Raw genomic sequence first — 25,771 nt, 5'->3', positions numbered from 1 at the left:
TCTAGCCGTTTTTCGTGACTTGTCTTATGGTTATGGTAATCCATTGTGGAGTTTACTCCCCATTTATTGATATCAGTAGATATTTAGTAACATGTGTTAATGGATATTCAACATGTGTCTAATTCAAATATTGATAACAATAAATGGAGGAGTTTACTAGACAATACAAACACGTTCAAGACAAAACATATGTATGTTCAAATCTGCTCTTTAGGCAATACCAGTCTACTAGATAATAACTCTAAAGAAATGACACATACACGTCATTACAAACTTGTGACCCATGAGTGAATTTAGAGAAATCGTAATTATTTAGCAGATAACATATCGTTGTCTAAGAGCATATAATTACAATCACAATGTATTTTTTTTTATTTGTATGAAAATATACATTTACATATATCAGCTTGCAATAGATGCTTTATTGTATAAACATTGTATCAAAATCTACACATGTGCAAACAAATTTCTCTTCAATACTGACATTATATACTATGAAAACAATAACAGTACTAAAATGTAAATAAACAGTATAAAATTTAAGAATGAAACAATTTTATCACAGAATTGTAAAAATACTGGTTTTTAATACACAGACTAACTACAAGAAGGAAGGCCAAAGTTTTAATCAAAGTCAACCACGAATAAAACATGTCAGAGACAACATTTTGGATACCAAATTTGTAAACACCAATGTGTCTGGTTTAGTGATTCATACTTAAGACAGACTATCAATGTGTCTGATTCAGTGATTCATACTTTGACCGAACTATCAATGTGTCTAGTTCAGTGATTTATACTTAGACAGAACTATCAATGTGTCTAGTTCAGTGATGCATACTTAGAACTATCAATGTGTCTAGTTCAGTAATTCATACTTAGCCAGAACTATCAATGTGTCTAGTTCAGTGATTCATAATTAGACAGAACTATCAATGTGTCTAGTTCAGTGATTTATACTTAGATAGAACTATCAATGTGTCTAGTTCAGTGATGCATACTTAGACAGAACTATCAATGTGTCTAGTTCAGCGACTTATACTTAGACAGAACTATCAATGTGTATAGTTCTGTGATTCATACTTAGAAGAACATAACTATTATACTTAAGCCAACCAAAACCTATTTATTACTTATTCTCAAATTATAAATCAATGAAACAAAACAATTTACCAAAAATAACAAGAAATCTAAGAAAAATACATGAGACTGAGCATGCGACTACCGACAGTATTAACTACCCAGCATAGTGATCATTTCTATCCAAAAGACAATATAAGTTCTCTGTCTATTTCTAAATGAAAATATACCGAAGCTATGACATCTCCAAAATCAATGTTGAGACTTATCTAATGAAACAAGAACATACAGCATATATTGAGATACCATCAATAAAACCATACATCATATAAATAAAAATCAATAATGACCTAAAATGTATAACTTGTATAGTCAAGGGGAGATAAATTGAAATCTAAATAACTTGTTTTAACCACATCTATTGAATAAAAAGCACATTTTATTTGATTTTATATCCATAATATCTAAACCTAAGCTTTAGAAACAAATGACTATTCGGTGTTGACATTATTCATGATACGTGCAGCAACTTTATAAAAAAAACTGAAAAACCCATTTAAAGTGAACACATAAAATAAAAAAGTTAATGCCCCCCCCCCAAAAAAAAAACAAAACGCATTTTGAATATACAACATTTAATATAAGGCCTTTTTTCCCTCAATATAAAAATGACTGCGTTTAGGCATAAACTATACATTCCAGCAATGTTGATAATCAACTATCTGAAACATGAACATGTATTTACCAAAAGTTTAAGTTAACTCTGAGAGAAGGTCTTCTTGACATTTAGGATAAAACCTGTATCATGTAATATACTTATTATTCTATATATATATATATATATATATATATAGAAGGGTCTGAAACATTCCCAACGATGTTAGAACTCTCAAGTTTGCGATGCAAATTTTTTGTCGTTCTCTCCGCAGGACTCGAACTCGTACCACTGTCACATCTATGGCAACACCAACTGCACAAAGTCCAGCGCCCTAAACCACTCAGCCAGCTAAGTTATATCAAAATATAGCTTTCGCTGGCCAGGTCATTCCTCCTCATAGGATTAATCTAAGGCTCTAACTTGGTACACGATGTATGGTAGTACGGGACAGTAGTACTGTATATATATATATATGACACTCACTGAAATGAAATATGGCAAGATATCTGGTGCTAGATGAATTTGTAATATGTTTCCATATGAAATCTAAACTCTTTAATAAAAACCCAATTTGAAACAGTATTCCCATTGATATAATCCTACACAATATAAAACTTTACATCATGTTATTATCATATTGTTTATATGGTTGATGCTGTCACCACAATACTATGACCAATATAGACCAAATAGGTCTGTAGCCAGTCAATAAGAATTTCCTCCTATTACAATGAGAATTAATTATTTATTCTACTTACTGTACAGATTACTTTTTCAAAACACTTGGATTTTTTTCTTTAAATACTGGTAATGCTTTAAATTCATGAGACTCATCTGAAATCTTATTGATTAAAGAGGCCATTCGAACAGAAAGTAGAATGGAGTGTAGTTAGATCTTACATCTAGTGACTGAATTGAAGTCTCATTTAAATAAATTGACAGTAAATAAATCTTTCATTTTTGTTGAGTGATATATTCTACAGTCTACGTGATTTATATTGATAAAATCAAGAACTGAAATCAGAGGTAAAATAAAAAAAGATGTTTCCTGTGTTAAGTACCAATAAAAGGATTCATGTAATACTTGGAGACATAAATGGATCATCTTTCTAAATATATGAGTGCTTGTGTTGAAAATGCTTACTTGGATGTGGATTTCAGTAAAACAAATTATCGTTATCAAAAACTGTTAAGTGGTTATAATATCTCACTGCTGAAAGTTTTCTATTTTAATCAAATAAGAATCTGAATCATCTGTAAATCTACAAAAAAAAAAAAAAAAAAAAAAATCCCCAATATTCTGTGTCATACACAATAATACAGAATAATAATTCTGTCAACTATTAAATAATAAATAAACATCCTCTGAACATCATTGTGGAATACTAGAGAGACAGTCTAATATCTAACAGTTTTAATGACTAGAATGTGTCATCATGTGTCAAAGAAGTCATCAGTTTGTGATGTAATTTGCTGTGCACGAGAGGTCTGATTATTATCTTCACTATCAACAGTTGAAGGAGGACTGTTCTTTAAAGGATTGCCATCACCTGGATCTAATTCATTCTTTGTGTTATCTCCAGTCAGCCAGGAATCTGCTGCAACAATATATGAAAAAGTTTGAACTTTGGACCACCTCATATCAAAACCATTAATTTGAATTTGTTAGCATACTTCATGAAGCTCATGTAAATGGGAACAATGTGAAAAAAACAACAACAACAAAAAACAAAACATCAAAATCTATCAGATGGAAAATAAAAAACAAGAGGCTCCCAGGAGCCTGAATCACTCACCTGGTTGAATTTTGCCTTTCAAGGGCAATTAATTTAATAAGAAGTTGTCCAACTATTTTGACTCAAGAAGACTTTGGTAGGATTTATCACAAGGATCATTTCAGCAATTGAAAGTTTCTTTCTATCTATCATAATTTCCAAGATATTGGCAGAAAACTGTAAAAAAAAATGTCATTTTTCCCTTTCAAGGGCAATAACTCTTACAAGGAGTCTTCTGACAACTTTTATCCTGAAGACTTTTGTAGTTCTAATAATAAGGATCATTTCAGCTACGAAAGAATTTAGCTAAACGTAACGGTTTTGGAGATATATGCCAAAAACTACTGTCTGACCCTGATGTTCTATTTTTAGTAACAGATCAAAAATCCCCAAATTAGTTCTATGCAGGATACTCCAAGGAACATTCATACCAAGTTTGGTTTCAACTGGTCAAGTAGTGTCAGAAGAGAAGATTCTTGAAAGAAATAACACATTAAAATAGCCAAAAAATGTTGAAAAAGGACAATAACTCCAACATGGCTTAACAGATTAAAACCAAACTTTGATCACAGATTGATCTCATCATGCTGAACACTTTTATCCTGTTAGAATTTAGCTAAACCTAACAGTGCGATAAACTGTCTGACCCTTATGTTCTATTTTCAGTAATGGCGGCCATGTTTATCAACAGATCAAAAATTCCCATATCAGTTTTATGCAGGATACCCTAAGAAACACTCGTACCAAGTTTGGTTCTAATTGGTCGAGTAGTGTCAGAGGAGAAGAGTTTTGAAAATTTGTTAACGACGATGGAAGCAAAGTAATGACATGTTGACAATAGCTCACATGGCCTTCGGGCAGGTGAGCTAAAAAGATGTCAAAGAAGGGCAATAACTCCAACATTGCTAAACAGATTTACATGAAAATTTGACCACTGATTTGACTTGATGTCAGAATTTGGCTTAACCTAACAGTTTTGGAGATATATGTGAAAAACTTCTGTCTGATCCCTATGTTCTATTTTTAATACCGATGGCCATGTTTTTGACGGATAAAAAATCCCCACATCAGTTCTATTCAGAATAACCTAAGAAATATTCCTACCAAATTGGGTTCTAATTGAATCTAAAGTAGTTTCGGAGATAAAGAGTTTTGAAAAATTGTTAACAATGATGACTGACAACCATGACGTATGACGACAATGGAAGGCAAGTGATGGCAAATGGTCACCATACACAGGTTTTTGAGGTTGTATAAAATAAACTTACATATTTAAAGTTCCAAACAATATTTTTACAAGGATATTTTTAGAAAAAAATTTATCAGAAAAAACATTATCAAAATGCAATCCACCATGAACTAACAGTAATGACTTTATTTGTTCATTGAAAAGTGTAATAAGAAAGAATACACATATATTTAATCTGATTAAATTAAAGGTGGTGACTTAGTGCCAATAACCAGTTTTTTTCTGATGCAGTCGGTGTATTTTTGCTTTTCACCCTTTCACCTTAAAGACATTCTTCCATGGAAATGCAAGTCGCCTGATCAGAATTCTGTTTCCCGATTGGCCAAATACTGATAACATAGTGGTGCTAGAAAAAACTATCGAAATTGCATGCCATGTGTTATTTCCTGAATGAAAAGCAAAAAATTAAAAGTAGAAAGAACAAAATTTTACCGCATCAGCTGTCTTTTTTTTTAAAGACAGTACTTGTTCATATTAGAGACATTTTGCAATGGTCACTTAATTGACAAACTATCAAGATGCTTAAAAGTGCAAATAAGTATGGAAAACAAAATAACAGGTGCACAAAGGCATTGTGTGATAAAGAATAAGTGCAAGTTTCATTAAATTCCATTCAGGGATTTTAGAGGAGTTGTGGATTAGAATATGGTCCCCCTTTGGTCAACCAATGACAAAGTCCATGTTTCCATTTGGAAACTCAAGAAGTCACTCAGATGGAAAAACCAAATAAGAGGTGCACAACGATATCATATGGTTAAGATTTTGTAAAATTTCCATCAACTTCCATTCTGGACTTTTAGAGGAGTTTTGGATTAGAAGGTGGTCCCACCTTGGTTGGCCAATGACAAACTCCATGTTTTGCATCAGGGAACCTTAAGGTAATCCAGATGGAAAAACTAATACGAGGTGCATAATAGCATGATGTGATAAAGAATTTGTTAAAAGTTTCATCAAGTTCCATTTACCAGTTTCAGAGGAGTAGCAGATTAGGAATTGGGGCAGACTAACTGATAGATCTAGCATGATCATTATATACCTCCCACTTTTCAAATGCGGGGTGTAAAAATCATAGATATAGCAAACACTGATGCAGTGAGAACAAAATTTAACTGTTACTTATTCAGATATAGCTTTACCCCAAATATCAAGTAATAATTTTAAAAGATGTCAAAAAAGTTAGGAAAACTTTAAATTTGATCAAAATGTACAAGTTCATGGGTCACAACTCGATCAAAAAGCATTCTATGGAAACAAAGTTCAAACCTAAACTTTTACTCATTTAGATATAGCTACATACCAAATATCAAGTCAATATCGTAAATGAGTAAAAAAAAAAAAAATAGTACAACATAAACTTAAACAGAATATACAAGTTGTTACTTCTTCTACGTAATTCGGGCGGCAGCAAGAAGTTTTTTCTGACAAAAAATGGTTAAAACATTACATATTAGAGAGGCAAAAATCATCACAGTTTTTCTATACAAAGTTGATAAGGGACCTTCATTTCGCTGTTCATTTCTATGTCATTGTCACTCATTGTTCATTGCTCTTGGAAATGTTGCCATAGCCCAGATGGAATAATAGCAGAACAATAGAAGAAACTCATAAGTCTTATATGGATGAATTTGATCTTAATAATCTAAAATCAAAAGCGTTTAAAAAAGTGAGAATGGACAAACAAAATATTAAAATAATAATGACGCAAGTTATCATCGTACATAGTAATGTCTCTGAACAAATCCACTTAATTTGCAATACTATGTCAGTTGTTTATTGTGACAGCTGACTTGATTGGATCTTTGACCGAACTATCCAAAATTGGTTTCTTCCTCAGTTCATATGTAAACTTATAAATTTTCTATTATGTTTTTTTTTGGGACTGTGACTTGGGACCTTTGACAGAATTTCTGAATACCTGATGTGTAATGAATCATATCCCTAGGTATAAATCAGATGTAAACATTTTGAGTTATTGTCCAGCAACCAAAGTTAGTTACATAGAATTATTCAATATGGTACATATCTTGTTACATGGCTTCCTATTTCAATAATGTTGGTTTTGAGTCCTTGATTACAATTAATTTTTGGATATACATCTACCTATATATTTGATTCTAACACTGCTGATTAGAGGTTACTTCTTGAAACATGTGTACAGCATATCAAAGTTTGCAATATACATGTATATGATTGGTATTTTTGTATTTAGAGTTGGTGACCAAATATATTGGGTAACTTTATGATATAGAAGACACAGGTTGAATGCTGTAATTTGGTATTAGTTGTCACTCAATGTAAACATTTGGTTTAATAGCTTCAAAAAATGAATACATGCAAAAACTAAAAATGGTCACATTTCACCAAATTTGCACAGGTGATATTTGTCATGATACTGAACATTTTTGCTATAAGCATTAATTATCATCTTCTTATGTTAACAGAATAACAGGCCAAAAGTGCAAAAAATCATTCCAAATGCAGTCAACAGATTTTTCCCAAATTTACACAAAGCATAGATCTTTACATACTTGATGCTTTTTACAGTAAACATTAATTATCAATCTGCTATTGTTTTTGTTAACAGCATGCAAACACTGTGAAAATTAGCCAAAATGACACTTTCTGGAGCCTAAACTCCAAGAAGTGCCAACAGATTTTTCTGAAATTTGCACAAAAATAGATATTTAAATACTGAAGATTTAATTAAGATACTTAAATCATCAATCTATAAAAATAACACTTTCAAGGGCCATAACTCAAAGAAGTGTCAACAGATTTTTTTCTGAAATTTGCACCAAAAATAGATATTGAAATACGTAACATTTTATCAATAATTTTAATCATTAATCTGCTTTTAACTTCTAAATACTCGACAAAAACTGAAAAAAAAAGTAAAAAAGGGAAATAACTCCAAAACTGTTAAATTGATTTTTAAAAATTTTCAGGGTATTGATCTCTTTGAGCCAAAAAAAAATCTAAGATTCTCAGTTTTTTCTCTATCTGTTATGCTTTTTGAGATATAAACAAAAATATATGGTGATACCCCTATGTTCTACTTTTAACAACAGAAGCCATATTTTTTGGTAAGTGACCATAACAGACAAAATTTTGGGAGTAGACATACCCAGGATGATTGTCAGCAATTTTTATCGAAGTCTGTTCAGTGGTTTCAGAGGAAAAGATTTTTAAAGAAAAGTTAACAATAGAAGATGACGCCAACAAATGCCAAGTGATGACAAAAGCTCACATGGCCTTATAGGCCAGATTAGCTAATAAAAATTGTGTTAATATATTCATGTAACACTCATGTAAAAAAGTGAGAATGGACAAATTAAATATTAAAACAATAATGACACAAGTTATCATCATACGGTATACAGTAATGTCCCTGAATAAATCCACTTTGACATTCAGATTCAAATAATAATGCCAAGTATTAAGTCATTATTTACTAGTATGTAACAGTACCAGGTCTACTGAATGAATACTGGGCTGTTTGTTTGGTTTTTTTCCCTTTACAATTACATATTCTAAAATTGGAATTTGCATCTTTAATCTGACATTTTAATACTGATTTGACCATTCTGGTGCTAACTTACAAGGTCAAAGACATTCAAGGTCAAGCATCTTCCTTATAACACCTGAAGGTCACAAATAAACATACTGTGTATTGAAAACTTACCAGTTCTTTTTCTTGTATATCTTCTAGTATACTTATCTATACCTTTTAGATCTTTACAAATTAAAATTGCATGAAAGGAATTAACCTTGAACATACCTAAAACTAGTACTCCTAAGAGGCTAAAATATTTTGACCATCTTTGACCTATTAATGTATCTGTATATGAGCCAGCAAGCTCATGTACCATGCCTTATTATAAAACTACTTAGAAAATCTCAACTTGATCTGTACTTCATTGTTACAAACTCTTGTGGCAAATTTGAAGAAAATCTACTCTCATTTATTGTCTACATATTGAACATTTTCCAGAATGCTCAGGAATGAAAATTTGATGGGACCATAATTTGAACTCAGTCAGGGACACCGATTTATTCTGTTAAGTTTTCCTGATTTTTACAGACTGACATTTAATTTTGATGTTTTTTTTTCACAGCCCAAAAGACAAAATAAATTGTACAAGGTGCACAAGTACATTACACAAGGAACATTACTGCATAGATTCATAGAAATCAATCAACGGTTCAGAAGTTAAGGAGAATAAACAGACTAAATGATGGAAGGACAAACTGATATATATATCTATATCTATATACCATTCTACTTCAGTAAACAGTTACTCCTTAGGTCACAATGTTATTGTAGATGCAATTAAAATACTGACTTTACATGATTACCATATTCATCATTATAGTTATCATCTGTCCCTACCCCAAACATACTCACCATCATCAGCATTATAGTAATCACCTGTCCCCTCTTTCAACATACTCAACATCATCATCCTTATCGTTTTATCCCATCTTCCAATATACTCACCATCATCAATGTTATAGTTATCTACTTCAAATATATACTCACCATCATTCATCAGTGTTATAGTTTCATCTGTTCCCACTTTCAACATATTTACCATCATCAACATTTAAGTCATCATCTGTCTCTCTTTCAACATACTCACCATCATCAGCATTATAGTTATCATCTCTTCGAATATACTCACCATCATCAGTGTTATAATTATTATCTTTTTCTACCTCAAATATACTCACCAACAATATAGCAATCATCTTTTTCTACCTCCAATATACTCACCATCACCAACATTATAGTAATCATCTTTTTCTACCTCCAATATACTCACCATCATCAGCGTTATAGTAATCATCTTTTTCTACCTCTAACATCCCAACTTCTTGCTGATCATCCTGATTAATTCTCTTTGCCTTTAACAGAATAATACAATTTTGAGTGAATGACAGCAGGACCTCAAACAAAATCACCAAATATTGAACCTTGTGGCCTGATGGTACTGGCCTGATGGTACACACATTTATAATATTACAGTTAAACTACAATCAAAGTAAAGGCTTCCGAAGATCATTGATTTTTAACTGTTTAATGAAAAAATCAACAACTATAGATATGTAGTGCTGATTAAAGAGCACATTAAATTTTAGTCAAAGCCAGAAATGATATTGTACACTATATTTGTAACTTATGTACTCGTTCTCGTGCTCTTTTTCGTCGTTCTTCCTGAATTCTCTGTTTCTCCTGTATTTCTGCTAATTTTGCTGACCTAAGATTTTCTACTGTTTTCTCCCTCTGTAGCACCTGTAAAGTACAGAGTTAAAATGGTATCAATAACCTTAATAACCACATGTCCTCATATTGGACTCTAAAATAAAGAGCATTTGAAAAAAAAGTTAAAACGGCCTTAATTCAGTTTTAAAACCTTAATGAAACATTACAATGAACTGTAATTTATCATGGTACATGGTAGACTCACATACCAAAAATCAGCTCAATACCCGAGTGTTGAGAAAAAAATTCAGAAAACTGTTATTTAAGTGCAAGGCCTGTTATTTCAGTTAAAGTCAGCAGAGCAGAACAATACTTAACTTGATCTGTAACTCATTATGGTATAATTACATACCAAAAAAAAATTAGCTCAATAGAAAGCAATTAGTAATTTTTATAAAAATTGCAAAAATAAGGCTCTTAATTTCAATAAAAAATCAGCAGAGTAAAACAAAATATAAACTTGATCTGCAACTTATCATGGTCGACTCATATATCAGCAAGGATTTAGAAAAAAAATAGTCTGGAAAAGACAGAATGACCGACAGGTTAAAAACATTATATCCTCCACAACTTTGTTGTGAGGGGTATAAATATAAAGCACATTTTACTGAGATGTAGCAACATAGCAGGGTTTACTGAGATGCAACAGCCTAGCAGGATTTGCATATATAGTAGCTTTTTATTGCAGTCTAATGTTTTGTTTTCTGTGACTCTTTGCTATGACTGTGAACAAGTATGCAGTGTGAAAAGTTTTCATGTATTCATAGGTTCAATTACTTATGGCTGTGAACCAGTATGTAGAATGAGTGGTTCTTTGTAAGAGTAGGAAGTTAAGTACACATACTTCTTTTTGCTGTATTTCTTGTGCAATTTCCTGAGCCTTGGCTATTTCTCTTCGTCTCTGTGACTTCTTTTTAGAGGCACTGGCCTTTCTTTGTAATTCCTAAAAAATTTTAAAAAATCAAAATTTAATGCAAAAAAGGGACCTTTTGTTCATATCAGACTTATGAAACTATGAAATTGTCCCATGAAAAACATTGAAAGTAGAATGATATCACATACTTCTCTACAAGACAAAAATATTCATACTCAATCCTCATTTTCAAAATGTTTCATAATAAAATCCTAAGATATAAGTAGTAGAACAAGAATGTTAAATAATGTTTAGAAGTTGACTTTCAGTGGTTATACCCTTTCTCTTTTTTCATCTGCAAGCCTTTGTTTCTCAGCCAACATTTCAGGAGTCAATAAAGGCATTCCTAAAGGTTCTAACTTCTGAAAGAAATAACAAATAATTTTGAAAAATTCAATATTTCAAAGCAAAAAAATATATATAGGGTTAAATTGGAGGTTACCATAAAATACAGGATACTTAATAAAGCACAACAAGGATGTTTCACAAACACAGTCGTTAGGGATAATTGTTTACTAAAAACTGATTTTAAAATAACCCAGGGCAGCTCTAAATCACCAAATATTACAACATTCAACACTGTTATTGTGTGACATGTTGACATTTATTCCTGTATCCCAGAAAGCATGTACATGTTGGGCCAATGTTGGCAAGTTGTTGGCATGGTTGGCAACTTGTTGGTGCTGGCATGCCATCATCCGGCCAACATTGGGCCAACGTGTGTTCACCAACTATTGGCTGTATATATATATATAAATCTTGACATGATTATTTACAGATTCTAATTTCAAAGAGTAATAGTAAAATGTGTTAAATCACCACTTCAAACTGACTTGGCTCATTTTTTTTTTTTTTTTTTTTTTTTTTTTTATAATATGAAGATTTGAAATTACGCAGACAACAATACTTAATCAGGTATGATTAAGTGAATTATGCATTGTTTTTTAATATGATCATTTTTGCATACTTGAAAATGTTTTCATCACATATCATTTAAGTCTTGCTTTTCATACCATGTATACAGATAAAACACACAAATTAAACACAGTGATTAATACCAGATGTTCTGATAGATAGAGAAGTGCCAGATATATAAAATGTCCATTCACCACGCTGTTTTTAATCCGTGAGCATTTCATCACAACAGAATAAAACGATAAGGTCGTACTTTATATCATATTTAAAATTCAACTAGCTTACTGGCAGCTGAAAGATTAGTTCTTTACATTTACTTTTAAGTTTTACTATTTAGCTTGCTAGATTTTCGCAAATAATATTTTTTGAACTTCCTTCTCGTTTACTAATATTTGAATGTGAAGCATTAAATTAGATGACTTTGACCCCATGACACCTTTCGTAGGCTATACACACACCTACCAAAAACGAAGCATTTTAGTATTTTCACATTTTGTCTTATAATTTCAATGAACTGAGTGTTAAATTAATTATGTACTGCATGGTTTATTCACTTCATGATTCCACATTATGGACATTGTATAATCCAGCCATCTTTACAATGACTACAAGACTCCTGCTGATCAGGTGATAAGGTGTTGAATTGGATGAGTGTATGATGATATATGGATACATTATTATTTACTTATCTAGTTTATAAAACCCGGCGAGCCAAAACGAAATGTACATGTATGTGCAATTCATCTTACTTTTCACACAATTTTTAGTTTCATTATTCCGGACAAGTTTATATATATGTACATACATATCATCAAGATTAAAACACATTATCATTGAAAAGGCTGTTCTACCCTCCCCTTCCCCCATTGATTTGTGCGGATGAAACTACTTAAACCTATAGATAAAAAATATCTTATGTTGATATTTTATCAGACTTCTACTCAAAGGCATTCATGATGGCATAAAGCAGGAGAAGGGGAAGTATTTTTTGACATTCAAAGGAAAAGGAAGACACAATAGAGTGCCAATGGAAGCGGAGGTTAGTATTATAAAATAATAAATGTAGAATATTCTAGCACTTTGTAGATTGGCCTGTTGTAGTAGTTGTCTGTAAAAAGTTTTGTACTAATGAGCTTTAAAAAAAATTGATTTAAGCCATTTGTGCATAAAACAAATCTCACATTTATGGTATGGTATAAAGAGACTAACTTAGTGGCTGAGTGATTGACAAAAATGGGTCAAACTCTCGTGTGTTTAGCGGATTTGAAAGTTCGAAATATTGATGCTTGTCAACGAGATGAGTGACTGACTTTAAAAGGCCAAATCTTGGTGCTTGTTAACAAGATGAGTGACTGGCTTTGAAAGGTCGAAATCTTGGTGTTTGTTAACGAGATGAGTGACCGACTTTGAAAGGTCAAAATCTTGGTGCCTGTTAACAAGATGAGTGACTGACTTTGAAAAGTCGAAATGTTGATGCATGTTACAACATCAGTCTTTCAACATAATTATTATATGCATGGAACACGTCTCCTATAAATACTCAAAAAAAATTACTGTAGTAATCATCACCAGAAATCTAAACAAAAAAACCCATTTAAGCCTTTAATTTTCTGTATGAAAAATCATTGGTCATTGAACTGTGTGTGTGTGTGTGTGTGTTTTTAAATAAAAATGTGATTATTTAATACAAAAATGAAACCAAGAACCGTGTGGTAAATATTAAGAACTTAAAACACAAGCGTGAACATCAGTTTTTGAAGATGAAGCAGACAATGTTCTACATTATAGGATCTGTAAGAAGAACAGATTGACAGTTACTGCATCGGATATTGACACCGATAAGATTGTTAAGAACTGGTTTTTATATGCAGCTGCTCGAAATGGTGAGCGGAAGCAAAGTGTTGAGAATAAAAAAAAAGAAAGTGAGGGAAACACACCAAAAACAGACATTGATTCGATTTACAAATGAACCATTGTGAATTCTAGGAAATTGGATGGATAAATTGTACATAATTCTATTGTTTATATGATACATTGTACATTTATGAAGAACCTGTTTTTAAAAATTATATATATTTTTTATATATTACAACTTCTATTTTTTACTCATTCCTATTGCAAAAAGGTATGACAAGAAAAAATGAATCAATAATTATTCCAGATATTTTTTTACCCAAAGTCAGTTGAATGGCTGCCACTCTATCATATGCAATTTAAAATATATAAATTTCAACTGAGTTTTTGTTAATTAAATTTCGTCACAAATGATCATAAAAGATAAAAAAAGAATGTCCTAGCATGTTTTAAGTTATTGACTTTTCATTAATTGAAATATCTTCTAGGTTATGTCACATTGGGTGTTTATTCTTATCAAATGTTTGCTATACGTGATTAAAGAACATTACAGGACAAATTGTTTTGTTTCTAACTTGATGTTTTAAATGCCAAAAAAAAAAAAAACAAACAAACAAACAAACAAAAAAAACAAAAATTAAAAAGGACACTTCGGTAATCACAATTCACTCTAAAAAAAACCATTGGTAGTACGTTGGCAATTGATGGAATTTGGGTAAAAGATGTTGGCCAGTTGGTGGCGATGTGTCATACATGTTGGTTGATAGACGTTGGGTCAACATCATGGCAACCATTTGGGATGACGTTGGCCCGATGAGCAAAATGTCATTGGGCCAACATCATTTCTAATCGTTGACCCAATCACATTTTCCAACATAATGCCAACGTTGGCCCAAAATCTGTTTGCTATCTGGAATTACTGTTGATATGCAGGAATTACCAGATATGTTTTGTTTGTTTGTGAAATGGTGTTAATTTCAGTTAGTTAAGTTACCATTTAATTTTCATTGGCTTGAAACTGTTTATAGCACGTAAGAACATTCAACATGTACCTTGTACATAAGATTTTTTTAAAGCCATAATAAAATTTATATATTCAAGACACATGTGTTATGCAGGTAATAACTGGCCAAAAAGGGCAAATAAGTCTGCAAAATTTCCCAGGTAAATAAGGTTTGAAGAGTGAATGTTTTAAACTACAAATACAACAGTTTTATTGCCATGAAACTCATAGGTGATCTAAACCAACTTGTAACAACAAGTACATCTAAACATACTAAGAATGTAAACTCAATTTCAAATCGTTCCAAAGATGGGTTCCTAAGCATTAAGCAGACAAAAACTTAGTGGATTAATATACAGATGCATTGACAACAAACAAATTTTATACCATGGTAGTTATAAAGTTGTTGGACTTAGGTTGGACCTATGTACAGTAGTTCACATATTCATCTCTGTCATTTTAACAGAGCATAAATAAAGTAAAATTCAAACTGGTTTTGGTTTAAGAATCTATCAGTTGGAAAAATTTGTTTATATATTTCAGAAGTGTTCAGTGTTAGATTATATATATATATTACACATTCATATTAATACTGGAGAGAGCCAGAGTGATTCATATCTAAGGCCTCAACATGAGACCACATTTAGCCAAAGAACACCTGTATCTATATGGTCTAACCTGTAATCTGAAAGGTGGGTGTTTCTTCATCTATTATACCTGTAATCTTAAATGAGGGGTTTTGGGAGTTAAGCCACAATTACTGAACACCTGTTTGGAAGATCTATTTATAATACCTGTAATCTTAGAGGAGGGTGTTTCTTTATCAAACTGTCCGACTTGTCCTCATCTAGAATAACTTCAAAAGCCACTGACTTAGGCACTAAAAAGATATTAATTATTCTAAGTAACTGCAGATAATAACAAATGATGTGATCACTACAAATGATTAACAAATTATTATTTGTGATATCTGTACAGCAACATCATACTTTAAATTAAAACATCTCTGTTTATTCATATCATCTTTTTTCAATGAACAATAGAAAATAATCATTAAATGTAGTAAATAGAACATAATTGTCACATGATTTTAATTATACATGAGGGCTAGGAAAACAAAGTCACACAATTCATTGTGCAAAGCATACCCCCACTTGTTCAGGAAGCTGATGTCAGAGAGCAACCAAAATCACTTACACCATATGCTCCATATATGATATGATACCCAAACCTTCTTGCATATTACATCAAAACCTCTTGAGCAGCTTACAATGAGATGTGTTTACAAGATATAACAAGAATAAGTATGGTGAATTTGTCACAGAGACAACAACCCCACTGGGATGAAAATATCAGCCCAAGGCCATCCATTGGTCTTCAATGAACAACAAGGAAACCTTCACACCACGAGGCAGGCTGCAGCTGGCCCCAGACCTAATACCACAGGGCTACAGCTGGCTCAAAACAACATTATATACAGGTGTAGGGAAATAGTTGCCCCTATACAGTCAAGTAACATAAAAATAAACTAAAGGTGAAGAAGAAACAAGACATACAGAGACCAGAAGCAAAAAAATGTGGCGGGTTTAAGTGCTTTGGCATGATCACAACCCTCCCCCTTTAAAATCTGGCCACTGTGGAAAAAATATTACAATTTAACACACCTAAAAATCTGTTCAAAGAGGTCTGAGTCCTTTGTTACGATGAAAATATAACTGAATATAAATCACACAAACCAAAGACTACTAGTAGTTAACTGACATGCCAGCTCCAGACCAGTTAAAACTACAAAAAGTTATGTCCACATTGTTTATAAAATCAATCACTTTACCTCATACTGAAGTCATACAATAAGGACACAACCCACAGCTTTTTACACTAGAATCAACTTACATTTTGACCAGCAATTAAACTGGCTTACACTTGACCTTCACTAGAACTGGTTTACAGTTGACTTCAACTAAAACCAGCATACATTTGACCTGGCTTACATTTTGATCTTAACTAGAACTGACAAAACCTAAGTTACATTTTGATTTACACTAGAAATGGCTTATTGGTACTTTTTTACCTTCATTAGAACTTTCAGGACATGGCTTTCATTTAGATTTACACTAGAATTGGCTTACTGTTTGACTAAATGGGGCTAGACCTATGCTAGCCTACTTTTTGATATATGCTCAAATTGGTTTGCAATATATACATGGTTGTTTTGTTTGTAAAACCATTAAGTAGGATTATCTTCTTTTGAGGTCTTTCACCAATAATCATATTCCTTTATACACTACCACATATGATACCTTAGCCTTCTTTTAAATTTCATAAATATTCCTAAGTAGTTTAGGAAAAGTTGCACTTACATGGAATGTGGGTAGCTAAACACACAGACAGGGTGATTGCTATATACTCTACCCAAACTCTGTTAGGAATAACTGAGGGTCGTGTTTTTTTTTAAATCCTCTAAAAAGTCTTGCAAGGATGGAATTAACAACAAAATGTTTGCAAGGCTTTAATTACCGGTATTCATTTATATCAAATCTAGCTATCATCAAAGGTCAAGATTTTAAAACACGTGCTTATCAAATTTTGGCTTTTCTTTTTCACAAAGTTAGGGACTCTTATATGGGATTTGACAAACAATTAGTCCAAATTTGACTAGAAATCAATGAGATGGAATCCATATCTGTGGACCCACCATGACAATGAAGTCATTGAATTTTGGTAAAGATTACCAACTCAGAACTTTTCATTTTTTTATGTGGTACTCATATTCAACAGAAATATTTAACAGCTGAGAAAGAAGTATGGAGTAAAATATATTCTGGACATGAGTTTGTCACAGAAAAAAAAAGGAATTTGACCATGAGGCTGAAGTGCAAGGTCATATGCCACTATTAATGGTATTGGACACATCGTCCAATACCACTGATAGTGGCATAGGTGACCTACCTACGCACAAAATATCAAAAGCCTACACTGAAAGATGAAACAGTTATAGCCCAAACACTAGTTTGTAATGTATGGAGGGACAGACAGAATGATCACTATAAGGTGACCACTACTTTTAATGGAGGGGCCCTAGTTAATTTCTAATTAGAGTGCAAAACTGCATGTAAATCGGAAATGTTGTAATTCCATATAAGTTCCCTTTTTATCAAATATTATATAGCATAGAATAAATAGTGGTAGTAAGGGAAAAAACACAGAATGTGTTTTTCTGGCTGACCTCATAAAAGCCACTAGACCAATAAATATATAACTCAGCAATCTCTGGCAAAGAATATCCATGCCAATATAAACTTCATGAAAAAAACTTTACAATATACAATAATCTATATCTGACAATATTTATTTGAACTAACATGTTTACAATAAATGGTTTTGTCATGAATACAACAAAACAATACTAAAGAACAGTAAAATAGGTAATGATTTATATATGACTATGATGTGACAGTGGTATAGAAATGGACAACTAAAATAAAAGAAAAAAAAATTAACATTTGTTTAATTTTACATAGATCTGTGATTCAGGAATTTAAGTATATCAGTAGAATTGTTATTTAGTATGTGGGATAAGTTTTTTTTGTTGTAAAGTGGGGTTTTGATAAAGAACACTTCAACATTAACAACCCCAGTCCACTTATATTAAAAAAATTATTCTATGTTCAATGAAACTTGTCAGATTTAAAAATACAAGATATATACATGAGCAATAGTAAGTTAATAAATAATTACTGTATTTGTGTGGAAACATCCCGTGATGTGACATTAATAATATATTGTTGTTGAACCTGACCACTTTTAGTACCGGTAAATAATTTATTACATTCTATGGAGCAGAACAAATGCCTAATGTGGCACCAGATTTAATTACTGTAATGGCACCTGGCATGTCATTAAAACAAAATGTAATAAATTTTTGAATTCTAACCAAAAACAAAGAAAATATCTTACCAAAACACTAATACTGGCTAAAATTCAACAAGACTGCTGCATGAAGCCAAATTTTCCCTGCCACCACAAAAGGGTTGAAGTGCAAAAGCCCCATAACGCTTATAAAATTTGTCAAATCAAAATGGCGTCAACTACATATGGTGACTAACAATCCTGCAAAATTTGAACAAACTCCTTTGAGTGATTTCTAAGGAATTGTGTCCAGAAAGTGTTCCTATAGTGAAGAATGTACAAATTCAACAAAGTCCCACAACTTCTGTGAAATTAGCGAATCAAAATGGCAAACAATATTGATCAACCCTATATGGTAACTAACAATCCTACAAAATTTGAACAAAATCCAATGAGAAATTTCCAAGGAGTTGTGTCCTGTAGTGTAGCATGTACAATCATTAAACTAAGTCCCACAACTCCTGTTAGATTTGTCAAATCAAAATGGCCAAAAATATGATCAGTTACACATGGTGACTAACAATCCTACAAAATTTGAACAAATTCTGTTGCACGGTTTCTGAGGAGATGTGTCCACAAAGTGTAATGGATGGACACACGAATGGATGGTTTCACAGACATATTTCTATGTCTCTTTCCTTGTAGGGGCGGGAGATAAAAATGCACAAAAAAAAAAAGAAGAACTGCTTGACATTTAGAAAAACATGAGGATGGTTTTAGTCATGGCTTACAATCTAACCTACATGTACATATACACTAGACCTGCCTACATTTTAATTGCCACTAGAACAGCATACATCTGTCAGACCTTCACTAAAACTGGTTACATCTGGCTTATGTTCAGCCTACACTAGAATCAACTTACATTTTGACCAGCAATTAAACTGGCTTACATTTGACCTTCACTAGAACTGGTTTACAGTTGACTTCAACTAAAACCAGCATACATTTGACCTGGCTTACATTTTGATCTTAACTAGAACTGACAAAACCTAAGTTACATTTTGATTTACACTAGAAATGGCTTATTGGTACTTTTTTACCTTCATTAGAACTTTCAGGACTTGGCTTTCATTTAGATTTACACTAGAATTGGCTTACTGTTTGACTAAATGGGGCTAGACCTATGCTAGCCTACTTTTTGATATATGCTCAAATTGGTTTGCCTTGTGACTTTTATTGGTATTATTTATTTTGACCTTCACTAGAACTGCAGGGTATAAAACCTTTTTTTTAAATTCTTTTTTTTCCAAATTGGCAGAAATTTTACGGGATATATAAAACTAATAAAACTGTAGTGTCCTGGTTCATTACAATAGAAAAGTCAGAAAAATTAGCACTTGCCACCCTGGTGAGAGCACTAGCCAAATGGAATTATTACTTGGCATTGGAAGGTAGGTGAATGGAGGTTTCATACACTGGTACAGTGTTCTAGGATTCCATTTCCCTGTCACCGTGGGCAAGTGCAGTATTATGCCCCACTTTACCTTTGACAAATAGAAAGCTTGAAATCTTTAAAGGATTTGTTGAGTTTGGAAAGCAATCTTCAAGTGTGAGAACTTAATCTTCATTTAGAGTTTTCCCATAGAAACCTAAAATTTTGAAAAATCCAGGAACACTGTCTTGCTAGGTACCAGCATACATCTGACCTCCATTAGAACCAGCAAGACCTTGGCCCAATTTCACAAAGAATCTCAAACTGGCTTACATCTTAATCTACACTAGAGTTACATTTTTGGAGTTGGTAAATGTTTTGATGAAAGCTGATCTTACCTGGTTTAGATATGTTGGCATTAGTATCAATATTAGCTTTTTTTGTATCTCCATTGGGTAGAAGTCCATTCCTTGTTTTGTTAGGGTTAGGTCTAGGAGTTGCTGCTTCGATATCCCCACCAGGGTTAGTCTTTGATGAACCACACCCCATCACAATTTATGTAGCATTTCTTTTTAAACTGCAGTAGGTTTCACAAGTATGTGGCTATTAGCTAAATGAAGTTCCTATATAAATAAAATTGGTAATGTCAATAGATTAATAGATACATATAATATTTCATAAATCTCTTCTATACATGAACATAACTTGGTAAATTTATGACTGTAAAAGTTGTTTAATGATTTAATTTATTGTGGTTTCAATGATAAATCCTTTATAAATCTATTTGGTCTGATTAAAGACGAAATTAGAGCTGCATAATCAGCATATGATTAGGGCCACCTCTTTTTAGTCTGTCTTGAATTACTTTGAATGTCATATTTATGATTGACTGATAATGATCGAGAGCACTCCTCAATTAAAAAGTTGCATAACTGGGAAATGTAAATCAGAAATAAATCCAAAGTCACCTTGGAAATGAATAAATCAAAGATTCATGATGTAACATTTCCCTTAGGACACCATAAATGTTTCTATATGTTTAGGACAGAACGGTTTAGAATGGACATGTTAACACCATTAATGTTTCTATATGTTTCGGACAGAACGGTTTAGAATGGACATGTTAACACCATAAATGTTTCTATATGTTTAGGACAGAACGGTTTAGAATGGACATGTTAACACCATAAATGTTTCTATAAGTTTCGGACAGAACGGTTTAGATGGACATGTTAACACCATTAATGTTTCTATATGTTTAGGACAGAACGGTTTAGAATGGACATGTTAACACCATAAATGTTTCTATATGTTTCGGACAGAACGGTTTAGATGGACATGTTAACACCATTAATGTTTCTATATGTTTAGGACAGAACGGTTTAGAATGGACATGTTAACACCATAAATGTTTCTATATGTTTAGGACAGAACGGTTTAGAATGGACATGTTAACACCATTAATGTTTCTATATGTTTAGGACAGAACGGTTTAGAATGGACATGTTAACACCATAAATGTTTCTATATGTTTCGGACAGAACGGTTTAGAATGGACATGTTAACACCATAAATGTTTCTATATGTTTCAGACAGAACGGTTTAGAATGGACATGTTAACACCATTAATGTTTCTATATGTTTAAAGCAGTTTGAACAGCCTAAATTTCTTTTGCACATTTTAAAAACAAAATGCATCACAGGGTGCAAGTATTTGCACAAAAATCAAGCTTGATACAGTCCTCAGAATTTGTATTGTGATTAATGATTTGTTACAGCATAATTACTTATAAGATTCTGACCAGAATGAAAGTTGTCAAAGAACTTTTAAATTAGCAAGATTTCACATTTACTGAATAAGACACAATATCAGAAATCATAATGCAGGGGTAAACGTCAATTTGACATATTCACAGGAAAGAAGTTCAATTTTTCCTGTAATTAAACAAAGTCTAAATTTGAACCCATTTGACCTACTAGAAAATTGACATATGGTTTGATTCAACACAGGATAGATTTTGGGAAGGGTGAGGGTACAGGTATCAGTCTTGTATTACATATTCCTGAGCTGGTGTACATCAAAACATGGACGCTAAAAAGTACAATGTGCTTTCTTTTTTACTTTTCCAGTTTTTGTTTCTTTGAAAATTAATATCATTTTTCATTAAAAGTACAGGCTAAATATCAAGCTATGACACAAAAAAACTTGTTTTTGAGGAAAAACATTATTTTCATGAAAAATAATACTTCAGAAAAGGGGTCTATTTTATGAACTCAAAATAAAAGTGAAAGTAGAAGAAGTCTATTTTTAGTTTGAGCTGTTCTGGTGTACCAAAGTTTGTGCCTTTTTTTTCTAAAAAGGACCTAAAAATTATTTTTGACATTGCCTTACTGAAAAAACATGGTCAAAAGTTAAATTGAAACTCCTTGTCTATTTTTTGTTTAAAGAGCAATCAAGGGAACCAAGGTCATGGCGGTAATCAAAAGAATGTAATCCAGGGACAAAGACCAGACATGGAAAACAGACATATACAACAAAGAACATAAAGTAACTAAAATCATACATACAAAGTAACAAAAGCAAATGAGCAACTCGGACTCCACTAAAAACTGGGAGCATGGACCAGGTGCACCGGTAGGGTAAGCGTCCTCTGTTTTTCTAGAAACACCCGCCGAAGTTGCTCATAAAAAGTCAAGTCAAATGCGGAAAGGAAAACTGGACCAGTTGAATAAATCAGTTTTCACCATAACAATCCATGAGTTCATGATGACGACCATAAAACTTCTGTAGTGATGACTTCAATCTTGTAGCAACATAACCCTACTCCAGACGCTTATTCGTTAGAGTTCTAGTGCGATACAAAAAGTCTGTGTAGTTTTGGCAAACTCTGGCATAACGTACGAGTTGTGATATGAACACTCATGAAAATTAAGATTTACTATAGAAGTCTATGGGGCAAGAAATACAAGACTGAGACCTATATAAGAATCTGCGGTGCCTACAAGAATAAATGAAATTATCTCCCTTTAGTAAACTTTAAATTTTTCAATTTTTATCATTTTTCTTTTTACGCAAATAAAATTTATTTTCCTTTAAATTTTTCAATTTTTATCATTTTTCTTTATACGCAAATAAAATTTATTTTCCTTTACAAAAGTTATCTGCGTATTCAATCTGTATATGTTGAATAAAGTTAAAAAAAAACCAATTACACCCTTGTTTCACACTATTTGTTAGACATATATAGTAACATTAATTAGAGAATGATTGTCAGTAAAACCTGGTCAGAGATTTATACAAAGAATAATAGATTAATTTTTCTCTTCTTTTAAGTGTAGATTTGTAGTGTTTTGAAAAAAATACCTACAAAATTTTGGAGGGGTAATAGGATACACAACATTATTTTTTTGGCCTAACAAAATTTTGGAAAGACATGAATTGAATACATAAAGATAACACAGGATTTAGCTGACTGAAATACGACAACTTAGTTTTACACAAAATATAGACCTGAAATTGGTTTGACAACAAAAAGCTGAACAATTGGCCAGGACCGCTTGGCACCAATAATAGATTTGACCTGTCATAACAAATATTAAAACTAAGTGTAGACTATTGAGCACAGATATTTACACATGACCTTTGATAACTTACATGTATATCCATGCACATCATAAACAGTGGGGCATGTACATGTAATCCATCAGATGGTAACAGTTTTGATATGTAAACTTTTTTGGGGGCATGTCCAAAAAAGGTGTACACTAAATATGAAAGAAATGTTGGAAATTTTACATTATCTGCAAGAAGCTCAGGCAACAGGATTTTATACACACAGAAGTTTGTAAAAAATTAACATACATGTACATCATGCACATCAACTTTGAAATATCGAATACTTGACATGTTCACATAGTACATGTAAATGTATAGGAGATATTTTTTCTGGATAGAGAAAGCAGACTTTAAAGAACTTTATTAGATATAGGACTGTTCTTAATCATTAAATTAGATAAATACACAAAGCCTGTATTTTTTTTACAGGGAAACAAAGCAAAGGACTTTTGATTTTCCAACATTCAAAATAACAATTAGGAGATACATGTAGTTAAAAGCTTTATTTGTGCTTGATATTTAAAATTTCAATTTGTGCACATCTACATAACATGGTATATTTTTTTAGCCAAGTTTGGTTTTAATCCATCCAGCCATTTCAAAAAAGTTTTGCAGAAAAGAAGGGTATTAGACTAAAGAGGAATGTTTAAAAAAGAAGTAAAACAATATGTTTCCCAACGTCGCATGTAATAAATGGTCTATGATGATGTGAGGGGAACATAATAAATGGTCTATGATGATGTGAGGGGAACATAATAAATGGTCTATGATGATGTGAGGGGAACATAATAAATGGTCTATGATGATGTGAGGGGAACATAATAAATGGTCTATGATGATGTGAGGGGAACATAATAAATGGTCTATGATGATGTGAGGGGAACATAATAAATGGTCTATGATGATTAAATAGTACACTATCTTTGAAAATTCATTCTAAGAACAGGCTTAAGAGACAATTCGTTCTCAATTGTAAGTAAATTACCAATTACAAAAGATAACCTCCAAATTTGCGAAAAACTCATTAATTTTTAAGACATTTCTCCACTTCTCTTAACTGAAGATTATTTGGGGTAAATGGCAGAAGACACAGTGAAGAGCAAGGGAAATAGAAAATTCATTTCTAAAGCCTTACAATGGTCTTACTCTCTACACACAGAAAATAAGCATTGATTACAATCATTCATAAAGGCCAACAACATATCAGACAAAAGTTTTAATTGTTATACGAGTATGTTTAAATTGGTACTAGTTTTTGCCCAGTATACAACTTTCCCAATTGGGAAGAAGCTAGTTACATTTGGTTTGGAACAAAGCAGACATGATTTTGAAAACTGGAATCTAACAGAATATTTCATAACTCCACTGGAAAATTATGTGCCTGCTACAATACAGTTTCAAAAGTAACAAGCTCCCCCTACTCTTGTCTGGCATGACTTCATATGCATTACGATTCAATCCACAGCTGAATCTCCAAGTTTTTGTATGGCACATAATTCCGACCCCAACCAATATATCAATATTCAAATAAAAAAATAGGAGAGTTGCAGGGTCAGAGGAGATTTGACTATATTACAATACACACTCCCTGTGTAAGCTTTTCACTTAATGCTATTTTTGTATGTTAAATAGCTTACCAAAACCAAAAGTTATGTTCTGTGCACAACTTACTGTCAAGTATAAAAACATTAACTCCTTCTGATAGTGCTTTACAGGGACTTTATGTTATTAATATTATACACTCCCTGTGCTATATATTAGTATATGAGCTATCCAAGGACCCCATTAAAGTGATCAACATAGAATTTAAATTTATATAACAGGTTCATAATGACATACCAAATTCTTGAGTAAATCATTAAAGAATATCTCAATTTTCTTACTTCGTCAAACACCGCTGTGGAAAGATCATAGATGTTAGCAGGAATTTACCTACACAGGAAACAGGTGCTCGTGACGTCGTCTGTATCATGGCGACGAGTAAATAAAGAGGGTACTCTATTTAATAGCAAATTGAAACTTTTTTTTTCTTAAACATTTTTCATGAATCTTTGATGACTTATGGAAATATCAGGTATTATTGAGATAAAAGAAAATGATATATTTCAAGTATGATGATTAGAGTGGGAAATGTGCTAATCAAAAATGTAAAAAAAGACGA

The 25,771-nt window shown here is 32.1% G+C and overlaps 1 protein-coding gene across 5 annotated transcripts; it reads right to left on the bottom strand.

Annotated features, from left to right (window-relative positions):
• Positions 1-354: 354 nt before the first annotated feature.
• On the bottom strand, positions 355-25,582 carry LOC148623298 (uncharacterized). 5 transcript variants are annotated; one of them, XM_088565056.1, is made up of 9 exons: positions 25,494-25,582; positions 20,393-20,617; positions 15,505-15,590; positions 11,217-11,300; positions 10,870-10,968; positions 9,948-10,055; positions 9,586-9,667; positions 8,362-8,403; positions 3,197-3,336 (listed from the first exon to the last, which is right to left on the bottom strand). In XM_088565056.1, the coding sequence occupies exons 2-8, from the start codon at positions 20,541-20,543 to the stop codon at positions 8,366-8,368; spliced, it is 648 nt and encodes a 215-aa protein (XP_088421182.1). In that variant the 5' UTR covers positions 20,544-20,617; positions 25,494-25,582; the 3' UTR covers positions 3,197-3,336; positions 8,362-8,365. The 5 variants fall into 5 exon arrangements, with proteins under 5 accessions (XP_088421177.1, XP_088421180.1, XP_088421178.1 ...); XM_088565051.1 differs by lacking the exon at positions 8,362-8,403 and having other exon boundaries at positions 355-3,336; XM_088565054.1 differs by lacking the exon at positions 8,362-8,403 and having other exon boundaries at positions 355-3,333.
• Between the last annotated feature and the right edge of the window lie 189 nt (positions 25,583-25,771).

Source organism: Perna viridis, chromosome 2 (genome assembly GCF_037379345.1).
Source record: "Perna viridis isolate PV_CMFRI_1.1 ecotype Kerala chromosome 2, ASM3737934v1, whole genome shotgun sequence".
NCBI classification, from domain to species: Eukaryota; Metazoa; Mollusca; class Bivalvia; order Mytilida; family Mytilidae; genus Perna; species Perna viridis.
Note: the sequence above shows the minus strand (reverse complement) of the source record. Positions and strands in the feature narration are given on the sequence as shown.